A 19,534-nucleotide genomic window follows, 5' to 3' on the forward strand; every position below is an offset into this window, starting at 1 on the left:
AGGTACGAAGTCCTAAGATGTACTACAATATTTAATTAAAATACTATTTTTTATGTGATTTAAGTGCAATAAAGAGTTTTTGTATTGTATTGTATTGTAAGATGGACTTGATAAACCATATTGTGAATTTGTGACACAAGCAGGTGAACCGCCCATCGCCGTAATATGATGGTATTGGTGACAAGCTAAAAGGGACACAATCCATTCAGATTTTTACGACATGCCCGAGAAGATAAGCAGCTGAACCTGTTCTATGTTCTTTATTCGCTCCCACTGCAACATAGAAGCAACTTAATACGATCACCCTTCTCAATTTATAATTACTTGTAGAACTTACTACTTAACCCTAATACAGGTAACATTATAATTAATTAGGATTGTTAGGTAGGTTTCGGTCTAAGTAACTAGCTGGTAGAGACATGGGTACTTGATAATAGATGCATAATGGCCCCGATTCCTACATACACCTCCTTATTTTATTTTAAGGAAATGACAGGTATAACTTAAAATAAAATTTGATGGTGAGTACAGGAATTACCACCACTTTAATATAATCTATTTATGTCTACAAACAGTAATTACATTGAACTACACATGTATTTAAACAATATATATAATAAATAAATAGACAAAATAACACTAACCTGTCAAAGCTATCAAGCGCTCGTAACCCGTTCAAATAAAAATAGGTACTTTATTCGATCGAGGCGAAATTAAACTGGCCAGACGAAAGCACAGCTTCTCTCATGAAATATTTATAACCGCACTTAGCTGAAGTTTCGATCTGCATTACCCTCATCAATTATAAATATATCCTACATTTTTTCCATCTTACTTGACTCCACAAAATTATTCAAAATAAGCACTTAAGTACATACTTACTCCAATCTCCTTGATCTTCTTTGAAACACACTGAATATCAAATATTAAAAACAAACACTTCGACGTCTTTACTAACAATTATTTATTCAAGATATCTCAACAAACGAATTACAGGATCGTTAATTAAAGCCTTTACTCGAGCTCCGAAAACAAACTCGAGATGTGTAAAGTCCATATTTTTATTAAACATTACATAGTTAACAATATTGGGTAGGAATTTTCTGAGTGTTTGAACGTCTTCGTAACCACTGAACCAGTCGACTTCACTGCACATGAGCGTCACTGGGGCACTGACTTGAGACACGTTGTACTCAGGCGGCTCGGGTGACCCAAACGTGTCTGTATTTTTACCGCCTCCGTAATAGTGATACCTCTGAAACCTTTTACTTACATATCCCTGCATAAAATGCACAAAAGTTTTAGCGGACGACCCCGCCGGAATGTGACTAGCTATCACCGGCAATCTATCCACCGGCAAATTACTTATATTCTTCAAGCCGTAACTAAAATAGTACTCTAAATCACATAAAACTTTCGCTGGACTTGAAATATTGCACACTTGAGCGTGATATAAATTCAGCGCAGGGTTCTCGGAAAACAATTCGTACAAGCCTATGTTCTCGGCTAACGCTGTCAGCTGTTCTAAATTCTGCGTCAATATATCAATGAACGGGAACTTCAAATGGCTCAACCAGGCCACCGGTGCCAGTAGAATGGCATGTTTAATTTTGTCGTTGTATTCGGGTCTCATGCTGCACATTACGAGGAATATCGTGGTCCCTTGAGAGAACCCTACGTACGACAGTTTAGTTTGGGACGTGGCACGCAGGATATAATCAATAGTGGCGGGCAAGTCCTGAGACCCCATCTCTTCATAGCTGAAATTCCAGTACTGTTTGCTGGAAAGATTTCGGGTATGTCCTTTGCTATATTTATTGCCTCTTGCGTTGTACAACCAAACGTCGAAACCGGCGTCGGATAGCAAGAATGCGAGAGAGTTCGTCGGACCCAAAACCAGCCAGCAGTCGGAACTGTCGCCGATTCCGTGAACTAGGAGCACTGGAGGGCCACGCCTCGGTATTCGGAACAAATTCACTATGTACCCGTCGTCTGTAACCACTGAATGTCTTTCCGACGGATAACCGTATCTCTTGAGCAGTTGCAACGAGTTTAAATGAAGATCTGAGTTCGACTCACTGATATCGTCTGCATTTTTTTTTAATTTTCTTTTGTTTTGAACACAACCGACGCACAGAAAAATTAAAATACCATGAATGAAAGTGCAATTAGTGAAGTCCATGGTTGCGACATACGTCCAATCATGCCAAAAACTTAGTCGCGTGTACGGTGTGTTGCGAAAACGAGTCAGTACACTCGGACCGCGAAGACTGTCAATGTCAGCCAGAGGAGACTGAGGTCTTTAGAGCCGCTGGTTTAATTTTTTTATAAAAAAACGTATTAAACATGTGTTGTGTAAAAAAACGAATTCGAAAAAAGAACGATTTCATCGTCTCATCGTGCCAGCGTTTTTAATTATAAATGTGGTCATTATAATTGTACCTAATGCAATAGGGGTTTAAGAAAGAACTTTCCAAACTTTGTCTACTTAAACCTAGTAGTGGTAACGATTACCACTGGTTCACCCATGGCATTCCTTGCACTGCCATGGAAAGTGCACATACCTCCACCCACCATCTGAGAACGAATGACGCGTACACCAACACGCTGCTCCACTGCGGGCCTTGTTACTAGAAATTGTTTTTCAAATAACAAAATCATTAAAACTTTCATTTAATCAAGACACGAAAAACCGCTACACAATAATAGGTATTTATTTTTAAAATATTTACAAACTGGTTCTAATTTTACAAAAACAAGTTTTTTTTAACGACTTTGCCTTTGCGCCTCATCGTCCCCTCACGCAACTGGTTCCGGTTAACCTTAGCAATTAGGCTTTAAGGTTCAATGTTAATGAATATTTGCGATAGAAGAATATTCATGTTATTATTTAATTTCCTGATTTTAAATAATATTCTTTTCTTATTTTATTATTACCATAATTAATTCTAGTTACTTACGTTTTACGGTTGTCATCAATAGTCTATTTATATGTGGTGAATTTTGACACTTATTTTGACGTATTTTAAATCAATGTCAATGTCACATTTCTTATTTTTTATGGAATAGGGTAGTTTCCAACTAGTCAAATCAGTCACTATTTTCTGAACCACAAAACACGAAATTACTACGGAATTTGTATGAAAAAGCAACCTATGACGTCATAGAAAAACGTGATAAAATGTCGCACTTATTATTTACTTTTTTCTTTATTCAAATTCGTAAATACACATAAGATCACGCCCATTTTCCATTAGGGTAGGCCTCTGCCTACCCTCTAAAGTCTTTACATGAACTCAAAGCTAGTAGATCATTGAAATATTCTGGTTAGGTTAGGTTAAGTTTAGGTATACCTACTACTTATATTTATTACTACGATAATGATGAACATACTTTTGTTCTGTTCCTTAGTTCTAATATCTCCATGACATAATGTCATAATTATTTTTATAACAAAACCTATTGAAACATTTCTCTGGTCGTGATAGTATTTCTTATTCATTCTCTACTCGAAGAACAAAACCAGATGTTGGTAATAAAATGCAATAGCCTCGGAAATCCTTCCGTCACATTGAGCTTAAGGCTATGTTGAACAGTTAGTTAAATCAAAATGTTGCATGATCTTGAGTCACGCAATAAAAAAAACAATTTCCATTAAAATAAATTGCTTGTATTGATAATATACCTACGACCTACGGACCACGCCTATATCAAACCGTTATACTTATTTGCATAACAATAAAAATAATTAAGTACCTTTAGTTCAATACAGATTAATTGCGGCCCTACAGGCATATGTGCTCAAGGGCTAGGTACTAAATAACTAAAGACCTTAGATTTAAAGGCCAGAATGAGAAAGTAACACCTACTACCTACCTACTTTTTTGAAATTACTACGTGTAATATACAGGTTAGTGACGTCGTAACGAATACTAAGGGGGATGATTCAGACCATGATTCTGAGTTAATATCAAGTGGAATTTTCACTAAAATTTCCATGAAGTTTCCGGCAAGAAATTCCATTTGATATCAACTTAGTCTTTTTAGTAGAGGATATGAAAGGTGATGATGATGATGACGCAAATGCGGCACTGTTCCCCTAACGATGGAACACTTACATCGTGCCTTGCGTGCCCGAACACCTGCACGCATGAGGATCTGATGAGCGCCGCGGATAGCGCCATATTTGTTGCGTAGTTTTGAGCCGATACTGTTTAGATTTCCATCGACACGATACCAAGAAGAGTAAGTATTATACAGTATAAACAATATTAATACAAAAAAATGAGAGGAATCTCCGAATGAGAGATTATATAGATAGATAGAATCTTTATATGATGGTACCACATTCATTTTGTCATTTTGTATACTGACTGAAAAAGTTATTATTACGGCTAACATAAATTACAAATCGCGGGTCCCGAAATTCAACGTCAAATGACCCAAAAATAGGTTTACTTATTGAAAATATTTCATTTCCTTTAAACCCACCTTTTAGTGATTAAGGAAAGTTGTCGAGCATAAAATTGTTTAAATCGGTCTTGGAGAATATTTAATATGTACCTATATTTATTTAACCATTCTTGAGATAAAACGCGATGTATTAGTATGACAACTTTTGAGGGTCGAGACATAATTTGACTCGTAAAATGTGTCCAGTTGTAACAGTTTTACAGAAAATATTTTTATACATTGTTTGAGGTTTACTCAGTTATTATCATAATTAAAACACATAATACCGGGTCTTACCGGGATCTACCTACTCCACTCGAATTTCATCAGTCGTCCCGTGATCATGGCACTTGTAACAGTGTTGAAATATCGGGAGTCTCATACCCCTGATTAACGCGGTAAGAACCCGGTATTATGTGTTTTAATTACTTTTTTTTATAATAGCGAATATCTACAAGTAATGAGGGATTTTCTAGGCTACAAAGAAAAAACTGACCTAACCTTCACCTTAACCTTAACCTTAACCTTCTAATTTCATTAATAACAGACATATGCATCTTTTATCTTTGTTTTGGGTATAAATGATGACCCCTTGTTATTACATTCAGGCACAACACATCTTCCATACATTAGGTATGTAGCAACATATTTCTATACATAATGTGACATATGTTTCTGCCATTAAGTACATTGTATTTTGGAATAATTATGTAAGTACCCGATGAGAAAATAGGTATTTATCACGTTAAAGCTGTATCTATATTGTTGTTGGTGAACATAGTCTGGAAAATCTCTCATTGAAAGTTCATAAAATATTAAATTAACAGGAGGCTTCGTACCAAGAATTTGTTGTTACAAATTGCAAACTTATTATGTATCTGATCAATTGTAAATACAGTAACCTCTCAACTATCAATTAGGTATCATTATAGAGTAAATTCAAAAAATATATTTTAAAGGAGATCATCGGATTTCGGCCCAGAAGTCAAAGTGCCGGCCAAAAAATAATTTTGCTATATTCCGTTAGATCTTATCCGTCTGAGTATTTATTACTGTGGCACCAAAGCTGTAGGGTCAATATCTTCGGTTTTATTCGAATTAAAAGAACTGTATTTTTCATACATTTTTGGTGAAAATGTAAAGTGCCGGCCAAGTAAAAAAAATGGTATATATCCTTAGAACTTATCCGTCTGAGCATTTATTACTATGGCACCAAAGCTGTAGCGTCAATATTTTCGGTTTTATTCGAATTAAAAAAAATCTTGTATTTTTCATACATTTTGGTGAAAATGTGAAGTGCCGGCCAAGAAACAATATTGGTATATCCCGTTAAAACTTATCCATTTGACCATTTATTATTATGGCACCAAACGTCTATGACCATTATTTTGGCTTTTATTGGACTTTACGTTTTATTTTCTATGTGAAAAGTGCCGGTCAGCAAAAAAAAACATGTCAAAACTATCGAAAAGATACCTGTAAACATTATTCACTATGACAATAATCGTGTATGACCATTAGTTTGGCTGTTGTTGGATTTTTAAAATCTCGATTTTTGATTTATTTTGTTTCAAAATAAAATATGACAGGCGCGTTATTTAAAGGATCGTCAGAATGTTTATTATTATGACATTAAACGTCTATGACCACTATTTTGAACTCAATTAGATGTCTCAAAAATCTGGAGTTTTCATACATACCTACACTTTAGCGAAAAAAGTTTTGTCTGGCGATAATGCAGGTAAAGGCGTAATATCGTGGTCGTCTTTGGACACATTTTTATAAATCAAAAATATGTTTTTGTTTGACCACTATCTCACCTGATGGTGGTATCACCAAAAATAAGCTTCTAAAGCGTGTATACGCTTTAGAAGCTTATTTTTTTTAAGAAAAGTGAGGTACTATGCTATATCGGCCGAGTAGCACCAGAACATTGTGATCGGCATACATGCAAAGTACAACTGCCCGACTCCTGTCTTCCCTAACAGCTACTTCAGACGTCATGCCAAAATACGATTTTCGTCACTAGATGGCAAGCTTATCTTTGGAGGGTGGTAACCATCTACAGTCAAGATGAATCAATACCATAATTCAACCTAAACTTAGGCCGTAACGTTGAGTCGAATGCAAAAACTACAGCCACCGTCTTATCTAAAATCAGATAGTATTAATATAGAAGTTCACCTAACAACACACAAAACAAAAAGACAAAGTATTTATCTGACTGTAAACTAGTCATTGGGAAAGCTCTGCTTGTTGTCATTGTTAAAATGTATATAAAAAAAGATTTTTTTAAAAGTCCAATAAATGCCAAAGTCAATATTTGGTAATATAGTAAAAAAATACGTTTCAAATCGTTTACCAAAAGATTTGACTTATTTTGTTTCGCTGGCTGACATTTTCCCACTTGAACGAAAACGGAAAGAGAGACGAATAAAAGTCATAATAATGGTCAAAAATGTTTCGCGCCACATTATTAAATGTTCTTAAGGTCCTTTGTCATCCGCCGTACCGCAATTTTTGCCCAAAGCACTTTATTTTAAACAAAATAAATAAGAAATCAAGATTTTTAAAATACAATAAAAGGCAAACTAATGGTCATGCACGTTTGGCGCTATATAAAAAAATGTTAACAGACATCTACTCGATACTCTCAACATGGTATTTTTGCTGGTCGGCACTTTTCACATTTGAACTAAAACTTAAATTCCAATAAAAGTCAAAATAATGGTCATAGATGTTTGGTGTCATATTAAAAAATATTGAGAAGCAACTATTAGACAGATTTGACGTATTTTTTTCGATGGCCGGCATTTTAACATATTAACCAAAACGGAAAGTCCAATAAATGTCAAAATAATGGTCATAGAAGTTTGGCGCCATACTAATAAATGTTCTAACGGTTCTTTGTAATACACCTGTATAATTCTTTTTCCCAACGGACATAATATTTTTTTTACAAAATGTATGAAAAATCGAGATTTTTATAATCCAATTAAAGTCAAACTAATGGTCATACACGTTTGGTGTCATAGTAAAAAATGTTCAGAGCAATCTACTTGAAAGGTTCGATACATTTTTTTTCTCTGGCCGGCACTTTCATATTTGGGCCGGCCAAAGTATGGAGAGCCGATGATCTCCTTTATAAGACAAATAGTAAAAACTAGACAAGCGGGAGTTGCAATAAATAAACGCCACATGTTACGTGTACATTACAGTACGCCATAATATCAACAAAATAAATTAAAAAACAATTAATCGTCAGTTCATGAGAGATCAATAGAGGCCCTATACAATACTCAAGGGCTCAAATATGACACGTACACAACCAGGTGATTGTTAAAACTACTTAACTACCTACTATTAAGGGCGTGTTTAAGTATATTTCACGAGTACATAAATGATGGCTTTTGTTTGTTTTTTTTTGGTATGGCTTTGTAATAGACTACTCTGGGCGCCATCCCACTTGCGTCAGACAGAGTACTGCGGGGCGGAAGGCAAAAGGGAAATCATAATGTAGCATGGAAAATGCCGCACCGACAAGAGCGTGGCTCTTAAATTGATGATGATGATTTAAATGATAAGATAGGTAATGCAACCAAAGCCATGGGACTTTACACTACTCGGAGTTCTATCTACGGAAGCGTCTGCGCAGGAATACTTGTAGGTACTGCATAGGCGTATGCGCAACAGCAGATGCTATCTCGTCCTTACCCTTCATAGCCCAGTGGGACGATAAGAGAAATATAATATTAAAAGTAGATACAATTTTAACATTTAATATACCTCTACAGTAAATTAATCTACTTACTTACGTAATTTAATTACAATATTATTTTTATTTATTTATTTATACCCTTTTATCAGACATACAAGTTACATTTTACAGTTTTTCCTCTACAATAACCAATCTGTGTGCTATGGGCAAAGGCGTCCCCCATTTCTCTTCATTCTTTTTTATTATCCACGAATCTGGTCCAGGTCTTAGTGTTTCCAGCCATTGACATTATTTCGTCGGCCCACCTTTTAAATTACCTACCCCTGTTTCTCTTATTATTAAGAAACCTTAACTTAATTTAAAATTGAAATATTTTATTATACTTACTTGTCTGTACCTAATAAGACAGATTAGCCACAGAGGGCAGAGATCAGATTGTTTTTCCTCCAAACCTAACTGAATCCATCACCCTATTACACCGGGGTATAAAAAATACGTTGAATATTTAAATAACAGTTACCGTAGTAAGTACATGACAAAAGACGAGAAACAAAAGAATAACATGGAGCCATCTATCATTCCGGGCCTATTGGAGAATTGAATAATTCTCGGTGCACATAGACCTCTGCCTACCTCTTCGGGGATAAACGCGTGCAGGCATACTATTTACGGCCTCCGTGGCCCAGTGATTGAGCGTTGGTCCGGAGGTCCTGGGTTCGAATCCCGGTGGGGACATATCACAAAAATCACTTTGTGATCCCTAGTTTGGTTAGGACATTACAGGCTGCTCACCTGATTGTCCGAAAGTAAGACGATCCGTGTTTCGGAAGGCACGTTAAGCCGTTGGTCCCGGTTACTACTAACTGATGTAACTGCGTAGTCGTTACATGAATCAGGTCAGAGGCCTTTGGCGGCTCAATAGTAACCATGACACCAGGGTTGATGAGGTTGGTAATCCACCTCACCACCCACACGATAGAAGAAGATTTTTTTAAGTTTCTTTTTCCTGTTCTCTAGGGCTTGTTTATAACTTATAACCCATGATAAGGTGTTATTTTGGAAGTAAGGCTGCATTAGGAGTCGTTAATAACCTATTAATCCGCACTGGGCCCGCGTGATGGTTTAAGGCCCGATCTCCCTATCCATCCATAGGGAAGGCCCGTGCCCCAGCAGTGGGGACGTTAATGGGCTGATGATGATGTGTCAAAAGCGACAAACTTGTGACAAAAATACAATGCCAAAAAATTCAAAATTAACTGTTTACAAAAATCAACCTCTAAGCTATTATACAGGGTGTTAGTGACATCGTAACGAATACTCAGGGGGATGATTCAGACCATGATTCTGAGTTAATATCAGGTGGAATTTTTCGTCGCAAAATTCATGTTTTTTTTTAGTTTTTTTAAATTATTTTCAATTCTATACTTTTGCGATGGAAAATTCCACTTGATATTAACTCAGAATAATCAGCTGAATCATCCCCCTCAGTATTCGTTACGATGTCACTTACACCCCGCACAAGTACATACAGTAGCCATACAAGTAGGTATGGGTGTTAGTGACAACGTAACGAATACTGAGGGGGATGGTTCAGACCATGATTCTGAGTTGATATCAAGTGGAATTTTCAGTCTGAATATTCATGAAAATTTTTGTGTTTTTTTTAATTATTTTCAGTTCCATATTTTGCGACGGAAAATCCCACTTGATATCATCTCAGTATCATGGCCTCAATCACCCCTCAAAGTTTTCGTTACGATGTCACTAACACCCTGTATTATTTCTCCATATTTTATTACAATAAAATTATTTGTAAATTCTTAATTCTGTAGCCGATGAATAACAATGCAGGTTTATTGTAACAGAAGGTAAAAACAAAAAATAACAATACCGCATTATATATCACATTGAAAACATTATCAGTGTGAAATACACAAGGAAACTCTTTTGTTTCGGTTACATAAAAACTTAATGTTTCGGGAGCTGATTGCCAATGCAAGGTCCCTTTTCACATTTTTGACATTTTACCGTAAAGGCTTTATAAGTACTTGTTTGTAAAACAATTTATTCGGACTTGTTATGTAAATCTGTATAAAGTAAAGCTTACGTTCATGTCAAAACACTGAACTTGGCAATGGGTCCAATGTTGAAGTTATTTTGAGAAGAGTGTGAAGTATTACATAACTAAATAAAGTTGTCTTCTTATGACTTGTGGAGTTGTGGCTCTACACACTCTATTACGAATTACGACCGTGAGTTTGTGTCAGTATGGTGATGGTAGCTATTATTATATCGTAAAATAAAATAGAATTTCTTTTTTCGGCCTCGGACAAGTCTTGAACCTGCAGCTCTTGTCAAGCCGTGTTCAATATTCTAGATAAATAGCAACAGCGTCGACTTAGTGACGATATATAGATCGAAAGAATTTCGCATAAACAGGGGGCGAATGGTTAACACGCTCGTCCCATGACAAGAGCTGCGGGTTCAAGTCCCGTCTCGTCTGGGACAAATTAAAAAAACAAAGATCATTTAATCACTACTATAGACGGCGAAACGGCTTACCACCTATCACGTTGGTTTAACAGAAAGCTTATAAGGCGTGGGTACTTACGAATTACTTAGTTCATCTTGCGCTGGAAATAAAAAAATAATTTCTTAAAATCATTTTCTTGAACAAGGTTCTTTGTCAATATCATCCACATGTCCTAATATTATAAATGCAAAAGTAACTAGAACTACAGACATTAATGACAACGGAACGTGAGAATTATGTGTTTACTTACTTCATCTCCCTGGCGTTAATCCTTTTTTCACAGGATAACGGATAAACACCGGACCTGTCAAGTCTTCAGGTTAGGCAAGCAGGTCTGCTTACCTTACCACGCGGCCTTAGCAGGTTTGCTATATTTTTTGTTTGCGACTACCTGTCTGACCTTCCAACCCGCGACGGGAAAACCCACATACCTCCGAAATACATTTCTCAGGAATATGGGTTTCCTCGCGACGTTTTCCTTCACCGCTGAGCATGTGATTGAAATTTAAAAACAAATTCAATCAATAAATGAATCATTCGTTAACATTCGTTTAGGGATTCGAACCTGCGACCTCAAATTGAGAGTCAAGCGTTCTACCAACTGGGCTACCACGGCTACCTCATGTATAATTATGTATTCACTTACTTGCGATACTTTATTTTGAATGGAAATATGACAACAATACAGTAAACAATTTCGTATTTCATGTTATCAAAACATTTACACAAATAATCATAATTGTAATGCAAAAAAATATTTATTATTATTACTTATATGTATAGAAAATCTTATCTTAGCTCAAATTTTGTCGCGTCGCAACTCAAAATTTAACCTTGTTGAGTTTCGAATTCGGTCACTTTACGAGTACCATATAAAATAAAATAAAAAAGGACATTATTATTCACAATAATTAACATTTTATAAATGACTGAAAACCTTAAGTTAAAAAGGTTTTTTTTTAATTCTAGATTGGACAGTGCGCTATTTTAGGTCGTTTTTTTAATGGCCATACATAAACATAAACACGTGCCACTGCTGGGTATAGAAATAAGGGTCATTAGGTCCAAATTCTCATTCGCATTTCTATGTTTTAAGAGTGCGAAGTGAGTGTGTTCTTAGAATTTAAGGGCATATTAAGACAGTAAATATACCTATTAAAGAAACTCGACCGGTCTGTTATTACGTTATGTTTGTTTAAATTATACGGGCCGGTTATTTCGTAATATTTATAAATACATAATATTTGTAAACAGGGTTCAAGATGAATGAGATAACTACACGACTCATTATGGACCCGTGCTATGTGGTGGCTATTGAGAATTTAGAGCATTGTTTGCGATCGCCCTTTACACTAGTGGACAAGACAATAGGACATACATATTGAGGCTATAAATATAAGGAGATCACAGGCCCTCAACTCATTTGTCATCACAACTCGGGAACAGACCCGGGTCAAAGTTAAAAGGACAGTGGTCGTGGTCTACTTACTTCGAACCAAGTTTTTGCAGTTTCAGTGACTTGTGTGTGTGAAAGAGGTGAGTATGTATTGCGTGTTTGAATTAAGAAGTGACAGTGAAAAATATACGAGTGTGAATAAGGTCTGCGTCAGTTGCTCTGAAATTTGGATTATAATAATGGAAAGTGATGACACGATCAGATCTTGAAAAGTTTTTTTAAAACAAAGTATTTTCATTTTTAAGTTCAGAACACTATTATTTACAAGCAAAATAATCAAAAAACACCAAAGAACTCGCGAGGAAACATACCAGGAATTGCTTTTAAAAAAATTTAAAAAAGAGCAACAAACTTTAAGTAAAAGTGCAGTTTAGTGAGTGCTCGCTACGGGCGATAGTTTCTACGTTTTTACCCTTTTACCATTGGCTAAAAGACGTCCCCCTAATGCCAGAACTGGTCGGGAAATGTGTAAAGTAGAAAAGCGAGTGTCCTCTGCAGCCGTCAATTCACTTAAGGGGCTCGATCACGCCGCCGCTTGCTGCTAAAAGCTACTAAAAGCCGTCCTTAAAAGCAATGATTAAATTGACGTAGGTACCTAATACAATTTGAGGCAATACCGTCAAAGGTATCTCTGTGCAGGCTCCTGTGTTTCCTTTAATAATTTTAACAATAAATAACACAGAACGCAAACTCACAAGTATATTTATGCCACATTGGCCTAGCCAGAGATTCATCCATCGCAAGATGAACTAAGTACCCATGCTTCATTTGAGCTTTCAGTTAGACCAACGTGGTAGGTTCGCGATTATATTTTTATGTGTCGCGTATAATCGTTCAGTTTATGTGTTGCTACGTCGTGCCAACTAGGAGTCGAAGTGGTCGCCATGGCCAAAATCGGTCGGAGAGATCATCATCATCATGTCACTTTATTTTACCTTCTCTACAAACCTGCGATGGAGCAGCGTAGTGGAGTATGCTTGATAACTCCTCCGATTGATTGAGGGGAGACCCGTTTTAGAAATAAGGTTTCAATTTAGTATTTTGTTCACTCTTGTATACTGTGTACCTACCTACTTATTTCTAAAATAAGTTATTTTCTTTCTTTCTTCCGTGACCAGCAGTGGGACGTATGTAATATAGGCTTTATATTATATGTTTAGTGTATCTTAATTCGTATTTATAATTGTTTCGGAACCAATAGGTAAATAAAAAATATTTAGAGGTATCCTTTCACACAAAATCTAAATATTTTATTCAATCTAAACTTTACGCTCTCCTGTTTATACTTGTTAACTAAAAGATTTGGAAGCTATATCTAAGTAGGAAGGTATGTAACTACTTAATACCATTTAGATACATAGTAAGTGCTTAATTAAAGCAACACAGTTGTAAATAGCCGGTGAATTTAATAGCTGTGTGCCTATCTTGTTTCCTTTTCATTATACGTAGCAACATCCGGTACTAATTCAGTTAAAACTACCAACTGGAAATTAATTCTACATTTCACTTGTAATTTTCGTAAAGTTGAAGCATTCGTTTCACTGTAATAGTTCACCGTGTTTTGTGGAGCCTGTGAAAATTCAGTTTGTCATAAATACCTACAGGATGTTAGTGACATCGTAACAAATACTGAGGGTGATTCAGACCATTATTCTGAGTAGAATTTTCCGTTTGTTTTTGACTATTTGTGATTTTTTTATTATTTAAAATTATATATTTTTGCGACGGAAAATTTTTCTTGATCATCATCCCCCTTAGTATTCGTAAAGCTGTTACTTACACCCCGTACAAGTACGTACGTACATATAGCCATACGAGTACGTATGGGTGTTAGTAACGTCGTAAGCCGTAACCTAATGTCATTAACCTGTATATAGGTACCTACTATTTTATGCGAAATTGGTCTATATTTAGATCTAGGTAAGAAAGTGCAGTATTGTAAGTAGGCAGTACTATATCTAAATATATATTTAATACAAAAGTTCAACCTAGACGATAGATTCGTGAGGGTCTTACATAATAATTTTACTTACTTAAGTATATTTTAATAGGTGTGGTCATCAAACATAGCTGGCAAGGTGTGGGTGTATGTATATACTATACACTTCTGCCTATCTTTTCTAAGATATGCCATGATGCCATATTTATTGGAGATTATGGGAATATAATAAATAAAACTTTTGTAGTTAATCTCGTGCTAGTCCTGTTTATTCATTTGCCCGGTCAAGTACTTACTAAGTAAGTATAAGTAGTTCAATAAATACATCGATGTATTATAAAAATAGAGTCTACTCGGTAAAAGATAGAATTCCTACGAAATTATAATATATCTTTTTATTATCTATTACGTTCCCCTTTTTACCATTGTATCGGATAGAACGAGGGGAGAGTATGGACACCATTTTTTGCTTTAGTGTAGGGGGAGTTCAGGATAGTTAGCCATAGCGGAGCAACTACTAATAACATTTTGAATATTCGCGCTAACGACTGTTAATAATGCGCTTAGCCGAGAGATAACTTCAACTAGCCATCCTCGGCTATTGCCCAGCCGACACCCGTCAATAACAGTGCCACAAAGGGGAAATACCTATAAATATGCGTCCCTAAGTAGGTAGGTAGGTAGTTAAATAATATATAAAGTTTTTCTTGCTACTTAAACATAGACCCGTACCCGTACCCGTTTTACGTAAGTACAAAATCAAATCAAATCAATTATAAGTACTTTATTGCACAGAACTAAATTTCAACAATCAGACACAACACATGAATACAGTAATGTAACTAAAACAATGAAGATAAGTATTGAATCTTTGTTAATGGAAAATTAATGCGCCTTATTAATTGAGCTATCCATTAATCAATGAAAAGAGGTCATCACGCCTTTTTTCCGTTTTTGGTTTACCTAAGTAGTTAACAACAGCTGCAACGTAAAGTGGGGTTCTAGTATCCCGGACTACCCCTACTTAGGTGCCGCGCACTATTGAGGCTTTGTATCACTAACGTATCAGGTTCTCAGTGTAAAGAGGGACGCGTCGAACTGTGCATGTCCTTTAACATGTTTTAGGAAATTTATAATTAGAACGAGTTAACTAATTAAGGGATAAACGTGATACGAAGTACGAAACTAGTTCTTGTACGAAACTATTGAGCGTAAAGTACCCCAATTTTGTTCAAACTTTTTTTTCTCCGTAGGTACCTGCAAACCGCTATCTAGCCTTGGCCTAATGACCATCATCTCGTTAAACTGCGGATACGAAGGTCAACGGCCAAACAACAATAAAACTTACAAACACACGGACTCATGAGGCCAAACTCAAGATGTTCCGGGATACCAAACTTAACTACCAAAGCAAGAGGTAAGTCAAGTTATTTTAAGAAATTAAAAGAGCTAGTCGACAAAGACCACAGCTAACTGTGTCCTAGGTAACCTACCGTAAAGGGCTTTCCAGAAATTATATATTAAAGCGATTGCTAGTTCATTCAAACTGGTTATAGGATTAAGAGATTTCTTAAAAGTGTGAAACTGAGAATCCTTTACAATACCTACCTACATTATCCTATTTATGATTTGAATTAATTTTTAGTTTGTATTAACTATCGATTGCTGCATTATAATGATTATCTCTCATAAAACATAGCATTTTGATAAACTCATTAGGTAGGTATTGACATGTAGCGGACCCAACTAGTTGGCCACCTAGTTCCGCTCACATGCAACAGATGGCGCCACATTCAATAATGCAGTCTTCAAGCAGTCCTGAAACGCGGTATCGAAGTTTTCACGGCAAGACGTATATATACAACTTCCAACACAATACTGTCGGATCGTCGATCCCTAGTCACACTACCAACTTGTGGCTAGCGGGGTACTATGCTCAGTTCGGTACCCCGAAAACATCCTTTGGCGGCAGCACACCCTCGCCGCCAAAGACATAACATAAAATAAATAGCCAAAAACGTCAGACTCAGGCCTCCCCTCAATCAACCGGAGGTGGGTATGGAGCACACTCCACAACGCTTCTCCAGCGCGGGTTAGCTGAGGCTTGAGGTGTTTGAGCTAGTAGCCCCACCAACTAAGGACTAACGTGCATTCAAAAGCACAGACTTATCTTTCCGGACAATTAAGTGACTGAGCCTGCAATGTCCTAGCCAAACAAAGGACAGTCTCACAAAGTGATTTCGACAATTTCCCCATCGGGAATCAAACCCGAACCTCCAGATCGTGAGCCCGATGTTCTAACCACAAAGTCGATAAACTAATTTAAATTATTTTCTTGTGACGTATGAAACACAACCTGCCATTAAGTAGGTACCTACTTAACTTCCGTAAATACATGAGCCTAAATGCTAAAACTGAAACAATCACAAAAACTTCTAGACAATCGGACTGTGTTCAGTAGATGTTTGTTTTTATTAATTTTAAGACTGGCTTTAGATAAGATTAACTAAAAATGTTTATACTACTTAAATATTCATTTTTAATGCTAAATTACTCGTATTTTAGAGCTTTAGAGCTAAGATTTGTAGATACACGTTATACTTTTTAAAATCTGACTTAACTGATTAGTTCATTTTATTACATTGCGAACTGACGTTGAACTTATCGAACAGCCCTAAAGATCAGGTTAGCCAACTTTATAAATCTGTCAGTGTCAGACAAAGACCTTGTATAGAATAGACGGATAATATTTTAGAGTGACGATCAAACTATCACAGCTCTCTTTCTTCCCTATGGCAACAATCTCTGTGGAAAAAAGAAACAAACATAGACAAACACCGCTGTCTAGAACGTCAGTGTTTACCGTTTTGAGATGTTGTGGTAGTCAGCTGGATACCAAACCTGCCGTTAGTTTTTTGGTGTTTTGGGACATTATTTTAACTTTTTATATAAACAATCTGTGAAATAGTTATTCATTATGAACCATGGCTTGCGTAGCTATTGGTTGTGAGAGTAGAATGGGTGTTATAATGGAGAACGATCAAACAATGTCTCACCATGGGTAAGTTATCGACCACATAATACATGTTTGTGTGCAAGAAATACATTACCTGGTCTGGTTTTTGTAAAGTTTATTGAGCCCTAAACACGATGCAGACGCATATTTTCAGCAAAGCCGTCACATTTGTACAAATAATTGATTTCACATTTTATCAGCTTTGACAGATCATGTACCCAAAGTATTATAAGTAGTGTTGTCCTTTGATATCGATAACATAATATTATGTTTGAATGTAACATCTACATGTTGCGTTATTCTATTCACGTTTAATTTATTTTTCGACCTGTTTCCGATTTGGATGAAGATTACATAAAGATATTGTATTTTCCAGATTTCCTAAATATCCTAATTTACGAAACAAGACATTAAGAAACAATTAGATTCAGACCATGAAACGAGATGATTCTCTCTTCTGAAGGACGCCTTCTCCTTATTTAAGCCTGTGCTAATTACATTTCGATGTATCTTGCTTTCTATCGAGCAGGATACCAAACAAAAATATTACATAGAGATGCAGTACCAACAATATTCACTCACATATCTCACATAAGGTGAGTTTAAGTTTAGTTATAAGTTTATAGATAAATTTGCAGCTATTTCGTTTTTGTATTCTACATTAGCATGGAAAAAATATTTCAATACAATACAAATATTCTCTATTGCACAAAATAATTAGTATGAATAACTATTTTGGTAATTACCTATGATTATTCCTTCTATAAATAATTAGTATGAATAACTATTTTTGTAATTACCTGTGATTATTCCTTCTATGTGCAATGTGTAAACATGCAATGCTTGTGTATTTGTGTGCTCCACGTTAATATGTGCCATTCTTGCAGGTAAAGTTATAACGACCAGAGCCGACACTATACACTTCTAAAGAAAGTGAACAAGAGGAAATATTTTTTTTTATCACCAAAAGTCGGAATTGTTCAGTGCTTCGTAGTCATTGTATTCTAACTATATTGAATAAAAATCTTAAAAAGAAGTATTTGCTTTTATTCTTTAATCGCATTGAGATAATCCCCGAAATATACTAGAAGGTCGTCTACTTCTTGTATCGAGAGCCGATTCGATTTCCGGTCAAGTCAATGAAAAACGTGTATTTAATTTTTATAAAAGGGTAGGTATGTGATTTATAGCAACCAAAGGGTGGCCGCAATGTCGTATTAAAATGATACTATAGTATATGTGGACTAGATGGACCGTCCTCGACCTCCTCGGCCATAACACCTTGCGAAATGACATAGATTCAAAAATGATAAATTGACCTTTAACAAGTTTGTCCATGATAATTACGTTGAATAAGTGGTTCTGAATCTGTCACCGCAACGTACGGTTCTTGTTAGGTATCTTTCTATCAGGGTACAAATAGGTATCGTTTTAACTAATTTACTTGTGGTTCTACCCACCCAGGTATGGATACTAGGTCGTTATTTCTGTATTTAATTAATCATTCAATTTGTAATGTATATTTTTTTAGATCTTGGACTAACATGAAATATTTAGCCAATAATAATGTCGATAAAGACATGGAACGGCACTAGTGGTTCTGATACAAAAACATATACTATAGGTACGTTTCTATAACAAACCCGCTACACGAGTACAAAAGACGTTACGACGATAGTATATTTATCTCTTTTTAACTTATGACGGCTCACATGAGTGCGAAAGACAAAACCTATGTTTTTCTTTCGTCTTAAATATGCTCCGTCTATTCTATACAAGGTCTTTGGTGTCAGACAACTGTCAGACAAAGGTAGAGTGGCTAGCCTGAGTAAATTTATGCTATTTTAGCAGAAGTCTCAGATTGAATGAAAATACCTTGTGAAATAACAAATTGCTACTGACATTTCAGTGAAGAGAAACATCGTAGGGAGATAATATCATTTTACTCGAAACGGAATTCTAAGACGTAGGTATTTAATGAGAAGTCTTCAGCCTACTTCATCGTAAAAAGTATTTGGGTAAAATTTATCTATCCAGCTTATATCTATTCACTGCTTATTTATACTAATCTCAGTTTCACACCTTTCTTAGTCATTGCATTTTGATTCTCGATTGATAAACTCGTGTACACCTATCTTGAATAATACTTCTTTTGTGACTCATTCAACAAAGAATATAAAAGAGCACTTAGAGCGCACTTCGTGGTCCGCTCTACAACCTTAGTAAAATTATTTTTTATCATGTTTTGTAGGTAAAGCGAAGTAAATAATACCTATCAAACTATTTAGCACTTTAACATTTCCAATGTGGCTTTACTTACATGTTTTTGAACGTGCTTAGCAATATTTTGAGTAAAATACGAATACAGCACAATTCGTTTTTATTCAAATGGTCACACTTTTTACAAGTTACGTCAATTG

The 19,534-nt window shown here is 35.7% G+C and overlaps 1 protein-coding gene across 1 annotated transcript; it reads right to left on the minus strand.

Moving 5' to 3' along the window:
• Positions 1 to 964: 964 nt before the first annotated feature.
• Positions 965 to 2,208, minus strand: LOC126369795 (lipase 3-like). The gene has a single exon (XM_050014359.1). The coding sequence runs from the start codon at positions 2,180 to 2,182 to the stop codon at positions 965 to 967; it is 1,218 nt and encodes a 405-aa protein (XP_049870316.1). The 5' UTR covers positions 2,183 to 2,208.
• Between the last annotated feature and the right edge of the window lie 17,326 nt (positions 2,209 to 19,534).

The sequence above is a fragment of the Pectinophora gossypiella genome, chromosome 9, assembly GCF_024362695.1.
Source record: "Pectinophora gossypiella chromosome 9, ilPecGoss1.1, whole genome shotgun sequence".
Lineage (NCBI taxonomy): Eukaryota > Metazoa > Arthropoda > Insecta > Lepidoptera > Gelechiidae > Pectinophora > Pectinophora gossypiella.

What these genes read in the sequence shown, in the direction of transcription:
- LOC126369795 (XM_050014359.1), bottom strand. Translation starts at nt 2,182, where the DNA reads ATGGACTTCACTAATTGCACTTTCATTCATGGTATTTTAATTTTTCTG.